Genomic DNA, 25118 nt, shown 5'->3' with positions numbered 1-25118 from the left:
ATAAGAGACGAATCCTGAGGTGGCCCTGGGGTCAGTAGGGGCGGGAGTGGCATTTCTTTATTATCTCTTCTTTCCCTTCAGTCTCGTGAAATTGGATCCCATCCTATGTGACTGCATCTTAGAGAAAAACGAACAGCACACAGTCATGAAGCTTCCATGGGACAGTCTCCTGACCAGGTAGTGGGGATTGGCAGTCCCTCTCCAGTGTTTCCCCCCACCCTCCCCTGAATGTCCATCACATTGAACTGTAAAGTTGTCACTGTCTTAGTCTTTGATTTTTCTTTCCATAATTAAACTGATAATCGTCTACATGAACACGGTTTTGGTGATTTTGATGTGGAAGCTCCTTGGAATGATTTGAGCCAACACAATATAGAAGAGAACCTAAGGGGCACCTGGGTGGCTCAGTCGGTTAAGCATCCGACTTCAGCTCAGGTCATAATCTCACGGCTCATGGGTTTGAGCCCCGCCTCAGGCTCCACCTGGAGCCTGCTTCGGATTCTCTGTCTCTCTCTCTCTCTCTTCTCTCTCTGCCCCTTCCCCACTCTCACTCTGTGTGTGTGTCTCTCTCTCTCTCAAAAATAAACATTAAAAAATTTTTAAAAAAAAGAGAAAAGGGAGAAAGAAGAACAATGAATTAAAATTAAGAGCTTCAGAAAGATTTAGAAGCAAAAAGAAGGCTGGGAGAAATTGTCTTAAAGTCTTCAAAAGAAAGATTCTTATTCTTTGTTCTCGTTCCACAGATCAAAACTGAAAATTATGTACATCAGGAGTTTGCAAACTACAGCCCATGAGCCAGATCTGACCCGCTACCTGTATTTTTTGGAATACAGCCACACCCATTTGTTTATGTATTGTCTGTCAGTTGCTTTTATGCTACCATGGCAGAGTTGACTGGTTGCACAGACCCTGTGGCCTTAAGGCGTAGAATATTTACCATCGGGCCCTTCATAGAAAAAGTTGGTCAGTCCCAGTGTATAGGATAACGAGAAAATCTGGTTAGATAGAAGGTGGACACTCTTTACGGTAAAGGAGTTCTCTAAAAGATTCACTGGAACACGTCACAAATGTGAAGCAGCACTTCAGCACACTGGGTACAGGAGAGTCTTGAGACGGAGTAAACTCCACAAGGCAGCCCGGACAGATTTTCAGAAGGCCAGGCCGCTGGACAGTTTTCAGGGGTTCAGGTCACTGATGATCCCTTCCCTGAATCCATGGGCCTTGACTTTGGCCAAGCTCTGGGGATCTTTAAAGAATATTGGAGTTTCTGATGTAATTAGTCTTGGGTGCAGCTCCTTGGGTGAGGTCGGTGATTCTGAGTGCAGCCCAGGGCAGACCACTGCCTGCAAATTGGCTCACACTCAGCCGCCCGCTCGTAGCGGGGAATGAGGAGATAGCTTCTGTTGGCTTTACCAGTCTATAGCTTATGAACTCCTGTTTCAGATGTTTGGAAAAATTGCAGCCTGTGTATCAAGTGACTTTTCCAGGACAAGAGCCCATTGTGAAGAAAGGCAGAATCTGCCCAATTGACATCACCCTAGCACAGAGAGCATCTAATAAAAAGGTAAATTTTAAAAGACACAATGTTGGAAGATGGTGATTTAATGTCCCTGCTATAAGTTTTATTCTCTACAATGTGATTAGAGGATTTTAGATTGGCACACCACAAAGATAGTTAATGAAAGACCCATGCTTGCATAAGTGGGCTGGGCCTTATAGAAAACAGGTAATGCTGCCCCCTCACTCCCTCCCTCTGGGATTTTGTGCTGGGAAACTCGCTATAGCCTAGTTACAAAGGTAAACAAGATTTTATTTTTATTTTTCTCTTAGACCTGTCATGGGCTTTCAGCTCTCACTCATTGTTACTTCTTGGGCCTTGCTCAGTGAAAATAGCTTGTAAAGAAGTGTGTTTAGCCTGGCAACAGACACATAGGAAACAAATTCTGTCCTCAAGTGTATTAAAAGCTGTTCTTGGGAAAAGGAGTGCACTTATTCTGAGATGCCTTGAGAAGACAAGTAGGAATACTGGGTGGAAATCCCAAGAAGACATACTTGGGTTCAAAATAAAGAACTTTCTAATGTATGGTTATAAGAGTGGGCTTTGGCATTAGGAACACGTGGGTTCAAATGTGGCTTTTGCCTTGCTGCTTGACGTTGAGAAAGTTAATGGTTTTTTGCCTGAGTTTACTAATGTGAAAAATGGTGATAATGCCTACCTTATAAGGCACCGTGAGGACCAGATGAAGGCATATACATGCGTGAAGCACTTAGAATTGTGCTTGACATATAAGCAGTAAATGAGAACCGGTAATGATAACCTCAATAATAATTAGCAATAGGCACTGTTTCTTGAGTGTATAGTTATGTGCCAGACTCTGTACTAAGCAGTTTCTATGTATGTAAGTTTTCTTCACTATTTGTTTGTTTATTATTGTTTTTAAATAATTCATTGTCAAATTGGCTAACATGCAGTGTGTACAGCGTGCTCTTGGTTTTGGGGGTAGATTCCCATGGTTCATCGCTTACTTACAGCACCCAGTGCTCATCCCAACAAGTGCCCTCCTCAATGCCCATCACCCATTTTCCCCTCTCTCCCACCCTCGCATAAACCCTCATTTTGTTCTCTGTATTCAAGAGTCTCTGATGGTTTGCCTCTTTCACTCTCTGTTTGTAACTATTTTTTTTCCCCTTCCCTTTCCACATGGTCTTCTGTTAAGTTTCTCAAATTCCACACATGAGTGAAAACATACGATATCTGTCTTTCTCTGACTTAATTCACTTAGCATGATATCTTCGAGTTCCATCCACGTTGCTGCAAATGGCAGGATTTCATTCTTTCTTATTGCCAAGTAGTATTCCATTGTATATATAAACCACATCTTCTTTATTCACTCGTAAGTTGATGGACATTTAGGCTCTATCCATAATTTGGCTATTATTGATAGCCCTGCTATAAACATTGGGGTACATGTGCCCTTATGAATCAGCACTTCTGTATCCTTTGGATAAATTCCTAGCAGTGCTATTGCTGGGTCATAGGGTAGATCTATTTTTAATTTTTTGAGGAACTTCCACACTTTTCCAGAGCGGCTGCACCAGTTTGCATTCCCACCAGCAGTGCAAGAGGGTTCCCGTTTCTCCACATCCTCACCAACATCTGTTGTTTCCTGAGTTGTTAATTTTAGCCATTCTGACTGGTGTGAGGTGGTACCTCAGTGTGGTTTTGATTTGTATTTGCCTGATGATGAGTGACGTCGAGCATCTTTTCATGTTTCTGTTGGCTATCTGGATGCCTTCTTTGGAAAAAGTGTCTATTCATGTCTTCTGCCCATTTCTTCACTAGATTATTTGTTTTTTAGGTGTTGAGTTTGGTAAATTCTTTACAGATTTTGGATACTAGCCCTTTATCCGATATGTCATTTGCAAATATCTTTTCCCATTCCGTTGGTTGCCTTTTCTTTTTGTTGATTGTTTCCTTTGCAGTGCAGAAGCTTTTTAACTTGATGAGGTCCCAAAGTTCATTTTTGCTTTTAATTCCCTTGCCTTTGGACATGTGTCAAGCAAGAAATTGCTGTGGCTGAGATCAAAGAGGTTGTTGGCTGTTTTCTCCTATAGAGTTTTGATGGTTGCCTGTCTCACATTTAGGTCTTTCATCCATTTTGAGTTTATTTTTGTGAATGGTGTAAGAAAGTGGGTTCATTCTTCTGCATGTCGCTGTCCAGTTCTCCCAGCACCATTTGCTACAGAGACTGTCTTTTTTCCATTGGATACTCTTTCCTGCTTTGTCAAAGATTAGTTGGCTATACATTTGTTAGTCCAATTCTGGGTTCTCTATTGTGTTCCATTGGTCTATGTGTCTGTTTTTGTGCCAATACCATACTGTCTTGATGATTACAGCTTTGTAGTAGAGGCTAAAGTCTGGGATTGTGATGCCTCCTGCTTTGGTTTTCTTTTTCAATATTACTTTGGCTATTCGGGGTCTTTTGTGGTTCCATACAAATTTTAGGATTGTTTGTTCTAGCTTCGAGAGGAATGCTGGTGCAATTTTGATTCGGATTGCACTGAATGTGCAGATTGCTTTGGGTAGTATTCATGTTTTAACAATATTTGTTCTTCCAATCCATGAGCTGGAATGTTTTTCCATTTCTTTGTGTCTTCTTCAATCCCCACTATTTAAAGTGGAGCACTCCTCTGAATCCTATTGTAACCTGAAAGGGTTGCAAAGCAAAAAAAGCAATTACCGTGAATTTATATGGAAAAAATTTTGAGTGTTTCTGGACCCCAAAAATAACTTCTTTTAGGCTTCTCTGATACCTCAGGACACATCTTGCTAACAAATACACAGAATAGATGGAGATAAGGCCCAGATGCTCACAAAGTTCAAAGCTCTGGTGGCTGAGTGTAGTTCCGGGGAAGGAGTGACCGGGGTGTTCTTGCTGCTTGGTGCCTGCTGCCTCTGTGAGGGCTCCCAGAAGACCAATGCCGAATGCTATTTTCCCTTTTCACATTTTTTTTTTACAAAAGCGAAAACCCTGTGGATTTGAATCAGTTAGCAAAAACAGGTACTAAGGTAGGACTTTTCATAAGAGCCAAGTGGCATACCGTGTACTCTGAAAAATCAGGGAATGCTTGTATTAACTTATTTAAACATTAACTTTTAATATTGATGATTGCAGTTAGAATTGTCCAAAATTAAAATTGGTGCTTTGCAAAATAGGGAGTTATTGTCTGGAGGTCTACAAGCAAAGATTGGGCAACCACTTGGGGGAAGATGTAGCCAGGAGTTCATGCATCAGATGGGGGTGCCGAAATAGGTGTGACCTCTGATGTCTTATCAATTCTGAGATTCTCTGGGGCTGGAGTCCCTTGACAGGCCTGGGTTATTTGGAACCTATAACTTTATCGAGAGCAGCCCTCCCCAGCCCACTCCTGATGGTAACATACTCGACCATCTCTCTCTAGTCACAAATAATGCGAGAGAACTTGTTTCAAAAAGAGAGAATTGTGATTTTAAGTGTTGATGTTCTTTTTAAATCTCAAAATGATATATATGTCATTTGTGAAGTTGATGAATAATAGAAAAATGTAATGTGTTCCTGATGAAATGCTTGATATTAAGAAATTATTGTCCATTCATTTTTAGGTGTGATGATGGTTTTGTCTTTGTCTTTGAAAGAACCCTTATCTTTTAGAGATACGTACAAAAGCATTTGTAGATAAAATGATCTGATGTGCAGGACGATTTGCTTTAAAGTAATATGGACAGGGGTCTAGGTGAATTGAGGTTGGTCCTGAGTTGATAATTGTTGCAGCCAGTGATGGGAACATAGGAGCTCAGTAATCAGTTCTACTTTTATTTATGTTTTTAACTCTTCATAATAAAAGAACTTAAAAAGAATTTTTTTTAACTTTATTTATTTTTGAGAGAGAGAGAGAGACAGAGTGTGAGCAGAGGAGGGGCAGAGAGAGGGAGACACAGAATCCGAAGACAGCTCTGAGCTATCAGCACAGAGCCTGACACGGGGCTCGAACTCACAAAAGCAAGTTCATGACCTGAGCTGAAGTTGGATGCTTAACTGGCTGAGCCACCCAGGTGCCCCATAAAAGAACTTTTTAAGAAGTTCCCACATGTTACATGTGGGATAGAGAGTATTCCATTAAGTATATATATTGGATGGGATAGAAAGAAACAAGCATAAAAATAAAAGTACCACGTGGAGGAAAAGGTACCGTGGGTGTGGGGATGGTGAACATAGAGGGTGGAGAGCTGCGGAGGCTCCAGAAGGCTCCGTGAAGGGGAGGGCCTGTGGTTGCACCTGCCATCAGTCTTCTGTCCCCACAGGTGACTGTGGTCCGGAACTTGGAGGCCTATGGCCTGGACCCGTGTTCAGTGGCCGCCATCCTCCAGCAGCGATGCCAGGCTAGTGCGACCGTCACGCCTGCCCCTGGGGCCAAGGACAGCCTGCAGGTCCAGATCCAGGGAAACCAGGTCCATCACCTCAGCCGCCTGTTGCTTGGTGAGCATCCCCTCTGAAGGAGCAGAAGTCTTCCCACCAATTCAACTCACGCCAGTCGTCGTAATCTTTGTGGCCATATGGTTCTTGGCCAGCAAGAGTTGGAGCTAATACTTGAGCCAGATCCTTTGCCCCGCCCCCCCACCCCGCTCCCCAAATTCAGAGCTCTCTCCACCATGCTATCGGAGTAGTTTTCTTCCTGGTTCTCCCTTTTATAAAACATTTTTTGAGCATCCAGACTGGGCTAGGTACTTTGCTGGGCTTCATGCAGGCATGATCTCTCTTAATCTGATGATGCTGCAGAACTGTTTCTCTTTTGCAGATGAGGAAACTGAGCTTCAGAGAGATTCAGTACCTTGTCCTGAGATACTCAATTGTTTGGTGGTGTAGCCCAGCTCTGAACTTTGGTTTGTCACACTGTAGAGCCTGAGTTCTTTCTACCACGTCTGGGGCATCCAGCCTCCAGTTTGTCCTCAGTTCACGCCATATCTGTCTGAGTCAGCTTTCTAAAACAAACGAGATCGCATCACTCTCCTGTAAAAACTCCTTATGCCTTGTCACTGCCTTCAGAATAAGTTCCTACACTCAGTAAATAAGACCCTCCCAGTCCAGATCATCTTCCCCTCGGGGTCTCTGGCAGCTCTCTCCCCCACCCCTGGGCCTCTGCCTTGCTGCCGCCCTTGCTGTTCCCCAGATGTGCCAGGCACATTCACACTTGGTGCTTTTGTCTCTGTTCCCTTGCCTGGTGCACCCGCCCTCCCACAGCCCACATCTGCCCAACCACATCTGGGCTCATTGGCCCAGCTTAGGGGTCAAACAAAGCCTGTCTTAGAGCAGCCCCACTTTTTTTCTGTCCTTAAATTAGCATTTAAGAAATTGCCAACGTATCACTTTCCAGTTGTGTTTATGTTTCTGGTTAGCATCTGCGACTTGGCCAATTTTTCCTAATATCAGCGCTCTGTTAGACGGAGCAACTTAAGTCAGAGACCTTGCCTTCATCCTTTTCATGCTCAGGGCCTGGCATAGTAAATGCTCAATAAGCAAATGTATTTTAGGGCTTAAGGCAGGACCCTGTAGCTAACTTTTGGAGTTGACCCCTTTAAGTGAAGAATTCCTATCTGAGATACTAAGAAGAAATACAGAGGAAAATAGCCAAGCACATGACTAAACACAGATGCATACATTCTCTCTCATGAGAAAATTATAAATGCCTCAAGTATACTCTAGAAAGTGGCTATCAGTGTGAAAATTGCTAAAATACACATTTCAGCCATGAGGTATAAGGATAAATGGTCCATCCCAGACCGCTTCCCAGAGGAGCTAGGTTTGAGCTGGGTATAGAAGAAGCGGTCACATGATGGAGGTTGATTGAACGGAAGTTCACAACAGAAATGAGCGCACAGTGGGGTGAGAGGGCGGGGAGGTAGCTGTGCAGGTGGGTCAGCCCATGGGGGTGGGTGGCCAAGGGCAGGAGGTGGCAGGGAGGGAGCAGGAGAAGAGCGAGCTTGGAGTTTCTGCTTTTTGGATTGTAGAAGAGTATCAGCTTCCTCGGAAACACATCCAAGGCCTCGAAAAGGCCCCCAAACCTGGCAAGAAGAAGTAACAGACTCTTGTTTCATGCGGGCGATCCAGTGGAAATCAAGCTCTGGGCTGGTAATTTATATGAGCATTTTCAGCTTTTACAAATGAAACAATATAATTCTTTACCAAAATAAATTTTTATTCTAATCTAAATCTGATTTCCCTCTTGTTTCCTCCACTTAGCTAAAATGTTGTAGTAAAATTTTCAAGTCATACGCCAATTTAATTGTTTTCTTAATATTTATTTATTTTTGAGAGAGAGAGCATGAGCAGAGGAAAGGCAGAGAGAGAGAGGGAAACACAGAATCTGAAGCAGGCTCCAGGCTCTGAGCTGTCAGCAGAGAGCCCGACGCAGAGCTCCAACTCGCAAACCACAAGGTCATGAGCTAAGCTGAAATTGAGAGTCAGATACTTAACCGACTGCGCCACCCAGGTGCCCCAGTCATTCACCAATTTAAATTGACATAAGAGGTTGTTGTGGAGTCCCTTTTCTATACATGTGATTTCAGTGGGTTTAGTGCCTTTCCTGCTTTCAAGGCCAGATGGCCCATCCAAAGCTCAGGCAGGTAGGGACTTCCAGTGTTTTAAAGCCCCTCTAAGCAAATAGTCCACAGCCTCTTGCCCAAAAATAGTCCCTTCACATCTGTAAAGGGTTAGTCGCATAGAAGCAGAACTCAGCTATTCTCTGCCATGGAGCAAGGCAAAAGAAGAAAGTCTTGGCCCTAAGTTGCAGCAACATTTGGGCTAGATAAAAATAAATCCTAAAAGCACATGGGTTTCTCAACAATAGTGACTTCTTCCCCAACGCTGGCACGCTGCCACTGGTGATGGTAGATTGTGATGTGGCTGCGGCATGATGGCCTTGTCACAGGGAAGAGTCTTATCCAACAAATGCTTTCTTTAGCCCTGAACTTCTTAACTGGGGACTCATGGAAGAGGTCTTTAGTTGGTCTTCAGAGGATCTGTGAACTCCCTGAAATGGTACACAAGATTTTTTTGTATGATCCTTTTCCTAAGAGAGGTTATCGTGCTTTTGCCACATTCCCAGCAGGATCACTGCCAAAAAGGTTCAGAACCACCACGCTGGTCCGGAAGTCACTTCTGTGACCAAAGCTCTCCTTGTACAAAAGGAAGGAACGAGAGAGCGGAGCTGAGAGTCCTTTGGTTTTACCATCAAAAAACAATTAGAGTTCAATTTACTTCTTTCTTTCCTTTCTCATCTCACTGTTTGTTTTTTTTAATTGAGATAAGAAAGACTTGAACATATGCAAATATTTGCAAATTACCCATCTGGGGCTGGAAAGGAAGAAAGGGATATGAAAGTGCGTGTGTGACACCACCTACCTTTCATTATTAGACCCAGAATAATAGTGCTAGTCACTTGTGACTTGCTGTAGGTAAACCCCTTAATTTTGCTAATCCTCTCTCTGCCAGCACGGGCATATGGAACCGAGGAAGGGATTTTGGAAATTGACCCCAAACAAGGTCCTATTACAACAAAACCTTTGGACAGACAGATTGATCTGAGGGAGTATGGTGTGAATAGTAGTGATAAAATATGGTCCTTATATGAATACAGATAACATGTAGTACTTTATAAGGTTCTTTCACAAACATGATTTGCTTTGCAGTCTTGGCGGGATTGGAGGCTCAGAGAGGTTGTGTCTTGCCTTGTTGATCTCTGTTAAAGACACAAAGCCAGTAAGCAGTGAGGGTGGGTCTAAAATGAACATCCACTTCTAACTGTGATTTAACCTAGAATTCTGCTGGGACAGTCCTGTCAGGACGTGTGCTTTGGTTTTCCCAGTAATGATGACACATTTGCATTAGGTCATCTTCCCTTTCCCCCTGGTGAACGCCACAGATACATGTAAGAAGGCTGGGGAAGGGTAGGCTGTTTAATGAATTGGGGTTTTGTTTGTTTGTTTGTTGTTCCTATGTGCTAAGCCAAACACTATCGAGGTCAAATCCATAACTTTGAACTTAATCCCATGCTGTTACCAGATGAATTTCAGTGAAAAGCAGAAACTGGTTCATGTCTAGGTTTTGGCAAAGTTACTGAAAGACAAACTTCTTGGCGGTCTAGATGAACAAATGTTACAGATGTGCCCCATTCTTGGGTAACTTTAGGAACGTCTATTGGATACAGTGTTCTCTCCTCCAGGGAGATAGGGAGTGAGCTGGCTGTCACCACTGGAAGGCAGGCAGGAATCTCTCTTAACTTTATGTGGTTGCTTCTGTGATTACAGAGCTGTTTCTCTGACGGAAGTTAGATAATGCTCATACGAAAGGGTCTTTTTACTCACCTCATTTGCCCTCCTCCAGGTGAGCTGATCTTAAACTCTCAGAGGCACGTCCTATCTGCCTTATTTATTTATTTACTTATTTATTTATTTTTGGTTTATTCATTTTTTGATAGAGACAGAATGTGAGTGGGAGAGGGGCAGAGAGAGGGGGAGACACAGAATCTGAAACGGGCTCCAGGCTCCGAACTGACGGCACAGAGCCCGATGGCGGGGCTCGAACCCACGGACCGTGAGATCATGACCTGAGCTGAAGTCGGACGCCTAACCGACTGAGCCACCCAGGCGCCCATATCTGCCTTATTTTTAAATAATTCGAGAAATAGAAGAATCCTTGTCCACATCGGTAGTCTGTCCTCATGTTCAATCATCTTTAGCTCCAGAAAGCTCCCTCCTCTCTTCTCACTCAGGATCCCCTTCTGTAGCACATCCCCTTTCCTCTCCTGCTCTGGGGGTGTGCAGGACAGCCGGTCACTGGGGCAACACCCTCTGGCCCATGCGTCCCGTCCGTTTTCTCCAGACTATCTGAAGAGCAGCCTTCACTCCTCTGTTCGCTGGCAAAAGGGAATGGTGACTCTGCCAAGAAGCGCGTGCCCTTCCCTGTTCCCACCCTCTCTCCCAGCTCCCAGTTTCCTGGAGATGGTGAAGGCCAAAGGTGTCTCCAGTCTGAATCCTTTTTGCAACAAGCTTTTATTACTTTTTTTTAAACCCATCTAAGAAAGACACTTAAAAAGAAAATATCCTCAAGACAAACACGTACACACTGGGCAACACAAGGGTAGAAGGCACTACCAGCAGTCATACCCACCTCTGGGGGGAAGGGATAATTCACACAGACTATGTTCCGAGGCTCGGGACTCGGCACGGGTCCTGGGTCTAACTGTGCTTTAGATAAAGTCGGAATTTTCCCATAATCTTTCATAAACACCCCTATCTCTGTATATATAGCTATATGCCCTTACGTATATATGGACATGACACTTTTTTCCTTCTCAAAAATAAAATGGCCACCCCATCAGAGGGAGGCCCTCAGCAGCATTCACAGTGGCTGCAGCAGGAGCCGTGCCTTCCATTAATGTTACAGACATGCAGCATGAAGGAAAAAGGGGCTCTCTACCCACTCCCTTTAATATACAGCAGGGAGAGATTTCTTAAGGGAGGGAAGCGATAAGGCTGAGCAGGAGATGGCAGATAACCAGGGTGTGGGGAGCGGGGGGGGTTCTCAAAAATCTTGAGCTGCTAGCTCGTCTTGCTTCTGCAGCTTTGAAGACGACAGACACAGTTTGGATGACAAGGGGTCAGCATTCCTTCTGGGATCAGGGGCAGTGAGGATGCAGCAAGGGTCAGGGAGGGGACTTCTGAGGCTACACAAGCTGGGGCTCAACCTGACCCAAGCAGGACCTGGGAAGGCAGAGGAGTGAAGAAGTGATCTCTGAGAGGCTGGATGGGAAAACCGTCCCTGCTTTGGAAGTTAAAAGTCCTCCCTCCGCACTGGAGTGTCTTCGCAGTCCTGGCTACTCGCTTCAGTTGTTTGGCTAGTTCATTTTTAAGTTTGCACCTGAACCGGGAGCCAGTACAGATGTAAGTTAGGAATCTGACCCACCCTGTCCCTGCGGTTGACATCACTTCTTGGGAGTCAAAGCCCAGGATCTCAGATGGGAAGGTCTTTGACTCTTGCACCAGCCTTGGAGGGAGGGCTCTCCTGGCCTTGCCCCCCACACCGCCGTGGGCCACTTCCTGGCAGGAGCAAGCCGGCAGTAGAGCATCAAGCAAATGCACCCTGCTCCTCTCTCTGAAAACAAAAAAGGCACTGAGGTCAGCAGGAAGCCAGCCCACAGGCTCACTGAGCGCAGTGCCACGGGCGGGCCGGGCTTCAGAGTCAAGGCGGCTCCTCTGACAGCACCTGAGTCCTGGCGGAAGCAGACAGGCCGTGCTGCAGCCCAAGGGGGACAGCAAGGCAGCCAAGCCCTCCCCAGCTCGCTAGCTGGGGGAAGGCCAAAGGCAAGTTGGACACACTTCTCTGCGACGTCTCTCGGCTTTCTCAGACCGCCTGATTTCCATTCTCACAGGAGACATTCAAAATGGTGAATGGTTGGTTTCCCTTTGGTGGAAACACATGATGATGATGGCAATGTCAAATTCAAAACTGTAACTTAAAAACAAACACTTGTCTGTTCACGACAAAGACGTGACTGTCACACTTGCGCAAATAACATATGCCTTTGGGTTTACGTGCACAGACTCTTGAGCAATGAGGGCCAGGGCGGGCTGCGGCTTCTCCAGAAGCCTCCGAGCCGGCCTCAGCTTTGGTGCTCCCTACCTGAGCATCTGGGGCCAGTGGCTTTATAACCTTCCCTTGAGCATGAACAATGGTCACATTGGGGCAGTGAGGGAACAGTCCTTTCATGAGCATTATCCTGCTTTCCAGGGCTCAGCTCAGATCTGCTAGAGGAATATGCTACAATTTTTGACTCATAAATAAAGGTCTGTGGGCGGCAAATACGAGAGAAACTGAAGAAGAATAAAAGCCAGAGAAAGAACGTAACAGCTCTGAAACCTTTCTTCTTTCCTTTGCCGGCTGGTGCGAACAATTGCGGTTCGGTGATGACAGAGGCAGCCGGTTGGCTTCCGGGAGGATTGTCCAGGACCGAGGCTGCTCTGTCCCCCATCCCCCTCCTCAGCAGCGAGCGGCAGGCAGCGCCTGGCCCGCGCGTACCTGCGCCCCTCAGAGGTTTCGTGCCACATCTGGAACTGCCAGGTGGGCACAAATGCACCCGCCAGAGGTGTCCTGAGAAAAAGTGTCTGTTGCAAAATAATAATTAATCATAAAAATAAATCCGCGGGCACCAGAAGAGGAAGCAGGACCGGTTACCCAGGTTTGCCCTGGGATTCTCTTAAGGCCTCCTCCAGTTTCTGCCTAAACTTGTCATACTTCTTCTGCACTTGTTGGATTTTGTCCTGCTCCTCTTTTTCCAGGATCGTGAGGAAGTTCTGGAGCTCAGGGATGGAGAAGGCGTCCCACTGTGAGGCACGAGGGAGATGGGGGAGAAACAGAACAGGAGACAGGTCAGAAGCCGCACGACCTGAGGGGCCCACGCTGCCTCCCCGGTTCACACGGTTCACACACGGTTCGCTACCGAATAGGCAAGTGCAGTGGATAGAGCTTGGGTTTCCCTTGTCATACCAGCAACCAAATTTCAAATCCTGGCATCTCATGACCAAGATGTACCAGTCCATGTGCGGTGTTTTATTTGGAGAATCAACCATCTTCCGTTTTCTCTGTAGCAGCTGAGATCTGTTCAGATCCCAGATGCTAGAGCCGCCCGGGGCCCCTGCTGGCCTCTCTAGCTGTCTGCTGCGGGGCGATGAGCGACAGGCTCTCAGCGTGCAGACCCCCAAGAGGCAGATGGAGCTGGACTCAGCCCCCGGAGACTGTGTTTCAGCCTGACTCCACCATGGGATCTCGGGCACATCACTGCGCCCTTCTCAGCCTGCTTGTTCATCTGCCACGGGCTTAGGGTCTCCGCCTCCCTTGGCTGGCAGAGCAGATAACGAGGTAACATAACCTGTAAAGCTCTGTAGAGCCCGGTTGGCCCAGGCCTGCCCCGATGGGACCTGGCCTCCCGGGACGGAAGGCAAGTGTCACTGCTCTCAGGCTGACCCAGGAGCAGAGCCCCCGCCCCACTCTGTGGAGCCAGGGGTTTTGACTCCTAAGCTCTTTTGAGCACAAAAGAATATTCAGGTTTATCTAGTTTAATCCCCACATTGCATAACTGAGGAGACCGAAGCCCACAGAGGGAAGGTGGTAGAGCTACTGGGACAGAGCTGCAGCAGCAGAACCGGAATTAGAGCCCCGTCTCTGAACTCCCCAGGCCCGTGAGTTTTGCACCAGGCCTGCAGCGTTCAGACGTTTTCAGCAGAGTACTTTTTCCGAAAATCTGACTCCAGTGTATACGTCAGCTGGAAGCCCAGCTGCCTGACTGAAGCAGGGAGAGGGGACAGAGCCCTAACACCTGCCTAGATGCCCCGAATCTCCACGGTGACCCCTAACCCTAGGCCTCCACCGAACACAGTGTGCCAAACGCCGAGGATGCTCCCCGCCCTCGGCCACTCCTCCGTGACTCCAACTCCCAAGTATCCCAGGCGGCGGAGGGCGCCAGCCTGATTTCACCCTAGTTCGTGCCGCCACACTGCACTCTGATGAACTCCCCTTTGAGGAAGGAGGTCCGTTTTTAAGAGCCAGGGAGAGACGCACGGCTCAGTGTGTGTGGCATGGAGCTTGCTGGGCCTCAGGCCATCCTGGAGCAAAACCAACCTGGGCCCGGACACAGGAGCTTCCCAGTGCCCCTCCACCCTGGGTGTTCAGAAATAAAGCCCATGAAATCCTTTCTTTCCACAGACCTTGCCAGACACAGGCGCTGACTTGCATCCCCCAGGATGCTTACAATCCTGGCTTTGGACACTGAACCTCCTTGGCCCAGCACTTACCCCGGCTCTACTTTCTCAGCCCATTTTCCCAGCTGCCTCCACAGGGCCCCCAGCTATGCCGGGTAGGGAGGACGACGCCCACGAGGGTGCCCCATCCAGTGTGCCCTGAGGGCTGGGTTTGTGCAACCAGCAAAGGGGCCCAGACCTACCTCCACCTCTCCAGTTTCATTCTCCTTGAGCACAAAGCTGAGGACGTCATTGTCAGGCCCAGCCAGCAAGCGCAGGTACAGGGGGCAATCAGCGATAGAGAGTTTCTGGAAGAGCACTGCAAACCAAGAGAGGGAGTTAGGGGCTCATCGGAGGTGGGGAGGAGGACAGACCCAGAAATAAGACGCAGGGTGGTTATAACTGGAAGTAGCCAACCTTCCAACCTAATGAAATGAACCTGATGAGAAGACATAGGGAGTGACCTTTTATTTTTGGTGTCTGCTGAGAGTTGGAAACTTGTTTCCACTTGCATCACCTCCCGAAAGATTAGCAGTGGCAGGCGGGTGCTCTCCCATTCCACAGATCAGGAAGTGGGAGCCCAGGGTGTGGGTTTCCTGCAGTCACGTACAAAGTGAGGGGCACCGAGAGCAGGCGCGTGTTCCCCGTCCAGCTCTCTGCCCAGAGTGCCTGTGTGGCCCTTCCACGTGGCTGGAGTGCAGTGCCCAGAGGAAGCCCAGTCCTCCCACCCAAGTCTGGCAGGGGTTCAGCGGGAGAGGTGGTTTCTGGCCGGGAGCTTGCTCTCTCATACCTTGCCCGTCCTTGTGTATCCGCTTAAAAAGTGCAAACTTCTGGGGATTGTCCACAACCATGAACTTCTTGAGCAGCCCCTGGATGACCTCACTGACCGTGGTGGTGCTGCTGATGTGCAGCTGCTTGATGGCATCCAGAGGAAGATAGAAGGACGTCCGCTTGTCCGTGGTGGCCGCCAGGTTCACTTCCTTGATGGCATCGTAGATGGACTGGGGCCGGATCCCCGCAGGCACGGTCACTGGCCGCCGAAGTTTCAAATGCACTTTGATGAAACCCGTGTAGGTGCCATCTTCACTCTGAGGAAGAAGGTGGGGGGTGCCCCATGGGTCAGCTCCGGTCTGACTTGCATGATCCTAGCTGCCACTCTGGGCCACTGCCCTGGATCAGGGGCAGGGGGTGGGGTGGTTGCAGAGGCCTTTCCTAATAACAGTGCTATCCCAGTCAGCCCCCCACCTGTCTCCCCGAGTTCCTTCCCATCTCTGCTGACCTGGAGGTGCTGGAGGGCAGAGACACTGTCCCCCTGCCAGCCCCGCATCGGGCCAAGAGAAGGCACGCAGTATCCAGCAACCAGGGGGGACACGAGGAGCTGCCGTGGCTTTCGCTCTGGGGGCTCAGGCTCCCTGTCCCAATCCCCTGCCTTTGGTGAGTCCCCACTCCTGGGAGGCAGGGTCTGGAGCGTCCTCTCTAGTTTGCCCCTCCAAACCAGGGAGGAGCAGGAAGGCTCTGTAAAGAGGCCCCTGGAGAACCCGCCCACTGGATTTCCTCCTGTATTTCTTTCCAAACCAGCAGCCTGAAAGAATGCCCAGGTCCACCGGAGACTGGATTTTCTAGCGTGCCCTCTGGCCGAAGCCCCCAGAGCCAGTTGCTACCAGCCTCCAGCAGGGGGCAGCATTCTTCTACCTTCTCCTCCCCTTCCCTTCCCACTGAAGATGGCCTTCGCTAGCCTGGCACAGAGTCGGTGCCTCCCTGCTCAGAGCGCTGCACAGTCCAAGGAAGCCTCCTGAGACGCAGGCTGTAACGGTGCAACAACCAAGAGGGAGAGGATGAGGAGCTGCGAACCGCCCTTGTGAGGCCTTCCTGAGGGCGGAGCAGTACCAGGTCACTCTATATTACTTAAATCTCAGGACAGCTTTGACAAGTGGGCACCAATACCTCTTTCACACTGAAGCTCAGGGACGTTAAGAAGGTTCCCAAATCGAAAAGTGGGAAGAGTCAGAGACGGATTTGGATCTTATTCTAAAGCCCATTCTTCCCTGCAGCCCCGGGGGTGGGTCCCTGACCACCTGGGTTCTCAGCCTTGCACAAGCCCCCAGGCCTGGGGAAAGGGGAGGGGCCTCAGAAGGGCCGCCCCAGAACCTAGAGGGGGAGCAGGGGAGCCCAAGTGACCGGGGGCGTGGCCGGGGTCGTGGATGGGGGCGGCCCGACGCACCAGCTTCATGCCCAGGCAGTTCTTCTCCCGGGTATTGTAGCTGTCAATCTTCTGCTTGATCTCCTGCAGTGTGGGCGGGCGCTGCGTCTCCTCCGGGGGTTTACAGACATTCTGGAACACAGAAGTGAGAGTGGGCACACAGTGGATGAGAAAGGGTAGGACCACACCCTCCCAAAGGCCTCCCTGACCAAGCATAGGGAGCACCAGCCCCACGGGGTAAAAACTAATTCCACGGGCTCACAGTGAGAACAATCAGAGGTCAAATTCCAGCGCTGCCACTGCCTAGCCGGGCCAGCCCTGGGGAAATAGCTCTAAACCTCAGTCTCCTCACCTGTGAAATGGGAACAATAACTACCCTTCAGGCTTGCCGTGAGACTAATATGAACATGCCCAGCACATGGGCACCGACCACAAATCTGGTGAATCAGCAGAGCAGCATTGGCTCACAGAGGGTTGCTATGGAAAACATAGCCTTTAGATGCTAAGGGAGATGCAGAGAAATGCAAGCCGGGGTCCATCTCCTCAAGGAAGTAACAATAGAGCTGGAGAGAAAGGAATGTACACACAGTCCCAGCATATGCTGATGGGAAAGACAGTAATTCACCCCGACCCAGGGGACCAAGGGCACGTGAGCATCAGTTCAGGCCCCACATCACCAGCCACAGAATTTTGCACATAAGTCAGTTCAGCTGATCCCTGAACAATACAGGTTTGAACTGCATGGATCCACTTATACACCAATTCTTTTTTGATAAATACAGTCCAGTGCTGTAAATGTATTTTCTCTCCCTTATGATTTTCTTCATAACATTTTCTTTTCTCTAGCTCACTTTATTGTAAGAATGCAGCGTATAATACACATAACATACAAAACTGAGTTAATCGACTGTTCATGTTATTGGTAAGGTTTCCGGTCAACAGTAGGCTATCAGTGGTGAAGGTTTCGGGATGTCAAAAGTTATACTCAGATTTTTTATTGTGCAGGGGGGTCAGCGCCCCCAACCCTGACGTTGCTCAGGGGTGAACTGTATATATTTATCAAACAAATGAGTGAACCAGAAAGGGACAGGGCGCTGTCCTTCTACAATAATTGAAAGAATCAGCCTCCTCTCCTGGAGCATGGGGACAACCAACATGTTCTCAGCACCCCCTCTGTGGTGACAACTTGGCATGCACGGTCTCTTCATCCTCATGAACCAGAACTCTGTGAGATGGAGTTTATTACCTACATTTTACAAGTGAGACAACCAGGACTAAGGAGTTCAGTAAGTTGCCTAGAGCCCTGTCCATATGTGCAGAACTAAGAGGAAATTCCAGGGCTGTTCTGTTGAGTCCTTCCCAAGGGCTCCCCTGGTGCCCTCTCCCCCTAGGGAAGGGTAAGGGAAGAACAAAACTGAAGAAGAAGCTGGGGGTCAGTGTCCTTCACGCTGCGGAGGGGGTTCAGGGGTGAATTCTGGGGTCTCGGCAACTCTGTCCCTCGTTACTTCCCTGCATTTCTCCCAACCTCCCTGCCGCCCAGCTTCTCAATCTTGTCTCCATGCTGCCTGTGTGTGGCCTGGAGTGCAGGAGCCATGGTTTGAGAAAAACCCACCCAGAACTCGCCTGATTTTAGAAATCTAGCAGACTCAACGCGGATCAGGATTCTCCTTTGGCAAATGAGGAAACAGGCCCAGAGAGGCAGAGCGTCTGTGTTCTCCTGGCTGCCTCCCTGACACCACCCTTCAGGGGTGGGGTTTGGTTGGGGAACTTCACACCCACCCTGTCATGGCAACACCACCCAGTTGAACACAATGGGAGCCCCCAACAGAGCCCGCCCTGGCTGTCCTCCCTCCAGCAGGCTGTCCATGGAGATTGGGCACACCCAGCAGGATGCCCTCACTTCCTCCTCCTGCTTTCCCACCCCCCTCCCCGGGGCCGATAACATGTTCTGTGGCTGCTGTGGTGAGCTGGCGTGGCGTCCACCCCCGCCCCTCTGCATGGAGATAAGCCCACACCCCTTTTCCATCGCAGCATCTTCCCTTGGCTTGTCTGCTCCCCACTGTACTCTTCCTCAGGGGTCCTGAAAAGAACAGCATTGTGCGACGTGCTTTCACATACCTTCTCTCACATACCACCTACGCTACTTCCATTTTACAGATTATAAAACTGAGGCTTAGAGGGGTTAAGGAACAGATCTGTGGTCCCACTGCTAGTAAGCATCTGAGTAGGGCCTGGAGAGCAGAGCCCATCTAAATCTGCAGCCCATGTTCTTCTCGATTCACCACCTGGCCACTCTAGGCAGCTTCTGCCACTCCCATAATGCCCGCTGAAATTCCACCCCTCCAGGCTGGGGTGTGCAGCTGTTAAACCGAGGCCTATAAACTATGGGACCTGTGAAACATTCATCCAAGTGTATCTGATCAGTGGGCCAGGCCCCAGAGGCATCAGGACCCACGGGCACCACGTCACCTGCAAAGACGTCAAGGAGGGACTTCTCATCCCGCAAGTGGGATGTAGCTGCCAGGAGGCAGGACCCACCCTTTTCCTACGTGGCTGCTCAGGCTCTTGAACTGGACCTTGATCCCATCGAAGACCACCCAAGGGGGAGCACAGGCCAGAGCATCTCCTGTTTGCTTGAGGTAAGTAGCAGGTGATACGAGCCTCACAGAGTGTCTTCATTCACTGTCAATTCATTAACCCAGCTCCTCAAATGGAGCTCCTGATTCCTCATCCATTCCCACAGTTAGTTCCTGGAGACACACACTGCCCCAGAAACCCTCCCAACCCTCTCCACAGCGGGGCTCATCCCTACGGGGCCACGTGTGCCTGGCGGAGGCTCAGCCCTGGGAGCTTCCGGCCAGAAAGACCAGTCATCTGGTTACTCCCATGTGCTCCCCCCTTTCCAGCCGTGAAGCACGCAGGCTGTCCCCTCCTCAGGAGTTCACAGCTTTCTCAAACTTGTCTACAAAAAAAAAAAAAAAAAGTTAAATGATGGAAAGGAAACTCTCGAAGCTCCTGAGAGATCTCCTCTCATAGCTTCCAACTGGCTACAGCCATTTCCCTGTCAGAAAAGGCAGCTGTGTCACAGCTTGCAAAAGCCGATTGTTCCGGGCTTGGGTCTGTATACAGCAAGAGGCAGAGCTACTGTGACTAAAGGTTTCTTCTTCTTCCTGTTCCCCTTTCCTTCAGCAGATAACCCATCTATCCGCCCCCTTTCCCGCCACAAACCTGGGGAAGTGACGCAAGCATCCGAGGTCACCCCTTCCAGGACTGATGCAAAAGACAAGCGTCCTGGTCTCCCCGCCCCGTTGGAAGTGCCAGGAACCCTGTGTGGCCAACACATGGAGTCCCCCAGCCTGGTGTGTCAGCACCTGGGGCTGCTATGCCTGCCGCCCAAACTGCATCTGCCAGATGAGATCTGACCCATGGATTGGATGAAGCACCTGCCAAAGCAGGCCAGCCAGCCACAGCCACGGGAGCTCACTAATCCCTTCCCTCCCAGGGATGATACAGAAGCGAGGCCAGTGGTTCTTTCTTTCTTTCTTTCTTTCTTTCTTTCTTTCTTTCTTTTTTTAAATTTTTTTAATGTTTATTTATTTATTTTGAGAGAGAGTGCAAGCAAGGGAGGGGGCAGAGAGAGACGGAGAGAATCCCAAGCAGGCTCTGCACTGTCAGCACAGAGCCTGATGTGGGGTCCGAACCCACAAACCATGAGATCATGACCTGAGCCAAAATCAGGAGTCAGATGCTCAACCAACGGAGCCACACCCAGGTGCCCCTAGGCCCATGGTTCTTAAATTTGGCTACACACGGAATCATCTAGGGGATCTCTAAAAACACTGGGCTCCATCCTGGAGATTCTGATTTATGGCCTGGGGTCCAGCCTGGGCAGAGGTAATTCTGATGTTCAGCAATGTTTGAGAAGAACCGGTATAGACCCCTCGCAGCCCATTTCAGATCCTAAGGGTCGCCATCCAGCAGCAGAATTAACACTTGGCCACCTACAGATATTCACTGCCCGGAGGTTTACCTAAAAGGAAGTATCTGCTCTGTGAACAAGGTCAATAATATAGTAATCTTCAGAGGGTAAGGCAAAGACCTCAATTTCTATTCACCTGCCAGATTTTCAAGTCCTCAAAGTGAAAGATTTGTTTCCGTTCACGGGTACAAAGCTAGAAACCACGCAGCTAGCGTTTTGTCTCCTAGGTTAGCCCAAGATGGAGACAGAACGGGAACTCACTCTGATTGAACAAATACCGGCATCGGCCTGCGAGGTGTCCCTCGTAGGGGGTTTACACATCTCGGTGCATCTGGCATGGAATTCGTCCGCTCTGATTAAGCCGCTGGCACCGGTGGCAGATGGTTTAGCTGTTCCCGATGCAGCTGGCACATCCAAGACACTGGTGAAAAATAGGTTTCTGCTCCCACATCCTAAGCTATGGAAAGGGCTGCGTTGCCTCTCAGGGCTCGAGTTTATTAGGGTACAGCCAGGTGAAGAGGCTAGCTGCTAGGGGTCAGAACAGAAATGCTCCCCCGAGAGAGTGATCCTCAAACTTTTCTATCAAAATATCACAGGAGCGCGTGGGTGGCTCAGTCGGTTGAGCGTCGGACTCTTGGTTTCGGCTCAGGTCGTGATCTCACAGTTTCGTGAGTTCAAGCCCCATGTTGAGCTCCGCGCTGACAGCTCAGAGCCTGGAGCCTGCTTTGGATTCTGTGTCTCCTGCTCTCTCTGTCCCTCCCCCACTGGCTCTCTCTCTCTCAAAAATAAACATACATTAAAAAATATTACCCTTAACATCAAAGTTAAGAGGACCATCCCTGTGGTCTGGGGCCTGTCTCAGAGCAGATTTACCTGAAGTTGAATTTTACTTTAAGAAGAAACCCAGGGGTGCGTGGGTGGCTCAGCTGGTTAAGGGTCTGACTCTTGATTTCGGCTCAGGTCATGACCTTGTGGTTCATGAGTTCGAGCCCCTCATCAGGTTCTGTGCTGACAGTGCAGAGCCTGCTTGGGGTTCTCTCTCTCTCCCTCTCTCTCTGCCCCCTCCCATGCTTTCTCTCTCTCTGTCTCTGTCTCTCTCAAAAATAAGTAAAAAAATAAAACTTTAAAAAAAAAAAGAAACCCAAACATTGGTTAACTCTGCATTCTTTTTTTATTAAAGTTTTTTTTTTTATTTATTTATTTTGAGAGAGACAAAGAGAGCATGAGCGGGGGAGGGGCAGAGAGAGAATCCCAAGCAGGCTTCGTGCTGTCGGCACAAAGCCCCACCTGGGGCTTGAACTCAGGAGCCATGAGATCGTGACCTGAGCCAAAATCAAGAGCCAGACACCTAACTGACTGAGCAACCCAGGTGCCTCTAACTGCGTTCTAATCAATGACACACGTCTTGATTTTGGTCACTGGGGAAGAAGAGGCTCTGAGTGAGTCCTGTGGCTTCTAGTATCCCCAGGTGGACACAGGGCAGCCCGTCAAAGCCCCAGCAACAAGGGGGCCCCAGGGTGAGCGGTGAGCTGAGGAGAATCAGATACATTCTGATACATCAGCTACCTTCATGCCATTTTTTTTCTTGACCCGAATCCCACAAACTTCATTTTTGCCAAAAACTTCACTCCCCCTCTTGTTAAACTCCTCAGCCTCTTCTCCCTTCATGATGTTTTCATCGTATCGCTCCCATCTGCCCACCTGAGGTCCTGCAACCTGCCCCGGCCTCTCTGACCACTCCTGCCTTGAATGATGGTGATGATGACCATCCCTTATTTTATTTATTTACCAGCTACGTATGCCAGGCAGCACTCTGATCACTTGGCATGTGTTAGTTCACTTCATCCTCCCCACAAATGCATGGGAATGCCCATTTCACAGATGAGGAAACTGAGCACCAGCAAGCTTAAAGCGAACCCACACCTAAAGCTAGCACTATACCACCTGGCACTTAAATACTCATCTACTTATATTAACCTCCAAGTAGACTACCTCTCTATCTTGAGTTGTCTTCTCAGCTAGAGTGAATTTTCTTAATGACCTACACCATGCTTCTATTTATTCTCTGTGCCCAGTGGCACCAAGCATGAAATGGATAATAGGTACTTGCTCAAGAACCTTCAATGGCTTCTTATTGCCTACAAGGAGTAGGGGGAAAGATCTTATTTCTCCCCAGGAATTACAGAGCAATGAGCCTTGGATTTCAGTGTAGACTGAGTTCCGTAAGAGAAGCACCCATACCTGTCGTATCCATCACGGCATCACAGAGCCTAGATGCAGCTCGGAACAAGTAGAGGCTGAGGAAATACCTACAGGATGGACATAAGCATGCATTTGGGTTCTGACCCCCATTACTAAGTGATCTTGAGGAAATCCGATAACCTCCTTAAGCCTCAGCTTTATCTGTCAATTTGAAATACAAATCCTTTATTGGCTGATAATTTCATGCCAAGGTAAGACCAAATGAGATAATGGGTGCAAAAACCGTTTTGGAAATTATCAAACCCATCCAAAGGCACATATGGTTACGGTCATCCCAGGCTTACAAAGTCCTACCCCTATGAGCCAGTCTCACTTCTCATTTTCCTTGAGCACTTAATCAGGCTTGACCACCATGCCATAGAGTTTGTTGGCTCTGGTGGCTGGCAAACTTTTTCTGCAGAGGGCCAGGTAGTAAATACTGTAGGTTTTGCTGGCCATACAGTCTTTGTGGTAACTACTTAACTCTGCCACTGTAGCACAAAGCAGCCGCAGGACAAGCACGGCTATGTTTCAATAAAACTTTATTTATGGCATCCGGTGCATGAGCAGGAGTTTGCTCACCTCTGCTCTCCACCATTGGGCGGTCTCTCCTGCTTAGAATACACAGCTCCCATCTCCCCTGGTGCCATCGCCCATGGCGGTGTCCTCATTCTCCACTCTCCTACCATGGGAGATCTCCGACATTTTCATTCCCAATTGGAGGAAGGCATATACAGGTTTGTACCGGATGCTGCCTTTCTTCTGAATGATACTCTTGCCGAGAGCCATGTACTTCCTGTGTTTCCTCACACCCCTGGTCCTCACTCTCACTTAATGGACATGTTGTGCAAGTGGGCAAAGGCTTCATCGCTTCATTGGAGTTGTGCTTACTGTCTTTCTGTCTCCCATGAGGAGGCAACAAGCTGGCTGAGGAAGGGATGCCCGTGGGCAGCAGGGCTCACGCACTGGCTCGGGGACTGACTCCCAAACCCCAGCCCCGTGGCCCCGAAGCCTCAGATTCCTGTCGTCGCCAAGCTGCAAATTACCACATGCCACGGGCCTCTGCAGCTGCTGGCTGACAAATCCACTACTACAAGGACCATGGAGGTGCCTTCACAGCCTGTGCGGCTGCATTTGGATCTAATTATATGCTGCCTTTTATTGTTTAATTATTATTTCACATGTGTTAATCCCATCTTCCCAATGAGATGCTCCCTGGAGGGAGACAGACCTGATGTCTGATGATGGTGCTTCTGTCCTACCCCTTGCAAGACTCCGCAGAGCTCCGAGGTGACCTCCAAGGAGGAGGCAAGGAGAAGGTGGAGTAGGCTGGGTGGCGCCGAGCCCAGGGCCCCGCCACGGGCTGCAGTCAGGCCCAGGACATGTCCCGCTGACCGGCACCCCGAGAGGCTGATGCCAAGGCAGGGCCGCAACGGCCGCGGGCTTCGGCTGGCTGGCCAGCCCCGTGGCTCAGCTCTTTACGGCTTCCTGGTAGGAACCAGTGCAACACCGTCATGAGCGACGGCCTCCGGCAAGTCACTTCCCCTCTCGGGCCTCAGTTTCCTCATCTGTGAAATCACGAAGTGAGACCCCTTTGCAGCTCTACGAGTTTACATCGGAGGGTGGCTTCTTTTGTCACTGCTTCCTCTTCTATTTCGGAGAGCTGGGGGGTGGGGGCCCCTCGGAGGGCGGCTGGGTTTGCCCGAAATGCAGTGGTAATGACTGTTGTGAGACAGTATAAGAACGCGTCTCACCTCTACAGCCTTACTTGTCTCACCACTGGCCACTTGCTTTCTCTCTCGTCTGTAAGTCACCGTGTGAGCCAAACTCAAGTAGCTTTACACCTTCCTAACTCACACAACCCAAGGAAACAAAACAAAAACAATCCCGGAAGCCATTTACCATGAGTCTTTGCCACACTTCCTCTTTCTCAGCTCTTAGCAAATCTGCCAGCAGCCACTCTCTTGCCCCTTGGAAACCAACCCCAGGCCTATGTCGGGAAAGGGGAGAGCCTCGGCGAGGCCTTCCTGCATGAGAAGGACATCTGTGGACACCTCGCACCTACCCTGCTGCCCAACAGCGGCACAGGCCCCACACACCTGATGTTTCTGTTAAGCCTGTCCTGAATAGGAACATCAGAGGAAAGGGGCAGACACCCCTCTGCCTGGGCTAGGAACGCCCTGCCCAAAGCCCAGACCACATTCAAGGCTCATTGGTCCCTTGGTGACAGCCTCAACCAAATGGGAAAGAGGAAGCCCCACAGGGTCTCACCACAGGGCCCCCTTCCAGGTCGCAGATGGTCCGTGTTCTGGAATGATTGTCCCAGCCTCACCCTGGGCAGTGAAGGGGTTGATTCCCCCAGATCC

At 49.3% G+C, this 25118-nt stretch overlaps 2 protein-coding genes across 8 annotated transcripts in view; one reads left to right on the top strand and one right to left on the bottom strand.

Annotated features, from left to right (window-relative positions):
* EIF2D (eukaryotic translation initiation factor 2D) overlaps positions 1-7748 on the top strand; it is a 28952-nt gene extending 21204 nt beyond the window's left edge. For 5 of the 6 annotated variants that reach the window (XM_078441267.2, XM_078441262.2, XM_078441263.2 and 2 more), the window contains 4 exons: positions 82-177; positions 1444-1564; positions 5843-6017; positions 7547-7748. In XM_078441267.2, coding sequence (XP_078297393.2) covers positions 82-177; positions 1444-1564; positions 5843-6017; positions 7547-7617 — 463 coding nt within the window. In that variant the 3' untranslated portion in view covers positions 7618-7748. The other variant, XM_078441265.2, reaches the window with a different exon arrangement.
* Positions 7749-10569: 2821 nt separating this feature from the next.
* RASSF5 (Ras association domain family member 5) overlaps positions 10570-25118 on the bottom strand; it is a 67571-nt gene continuing 53022 nt past the window's right edge. For both annotated transcript variants that reach the window (XM_060644328.3, XM_060644329.3), the window contains 4 exons: positions 16554-16664; positions 15123-15420; positions 14536-14651; positions 10570-12919 (listed from right to left, as the gene is read on the bottom strand). In XM_060644328.3, the coding sequence (XP_060500311.1) occupies positions 12767-12919; positions 14536-14651; positions 15123-15420; positions 16554-16664 (678 nt within the window). In that variant the 3' untranslated portion in view covers positions 10570-12766. The remainder of the gene's footprint in view (positions 12920-14535; positions 14652-15122; positions 15421-16553; positions 16665-25118) is intronic.

Source organism: Panthera onca, chromosome F1 (genome assembly GCF_046562875.1).
Source record: "Panthera onca isolate mPanOnc1 chromosome F1, mPanOnc1 haplotype 2, whole genome shotgun sequence".
Taxonomy (NCBI): Eukaryota; Metazoa; Chordata; class Mammalia; order Carnivora; family Felidae; genus Panthera; species Panthera onca.
Note: the sequence above shows the minus strand (reverse complement) of the source record. Positions and strands in the feature narration are given on the sequence as shown.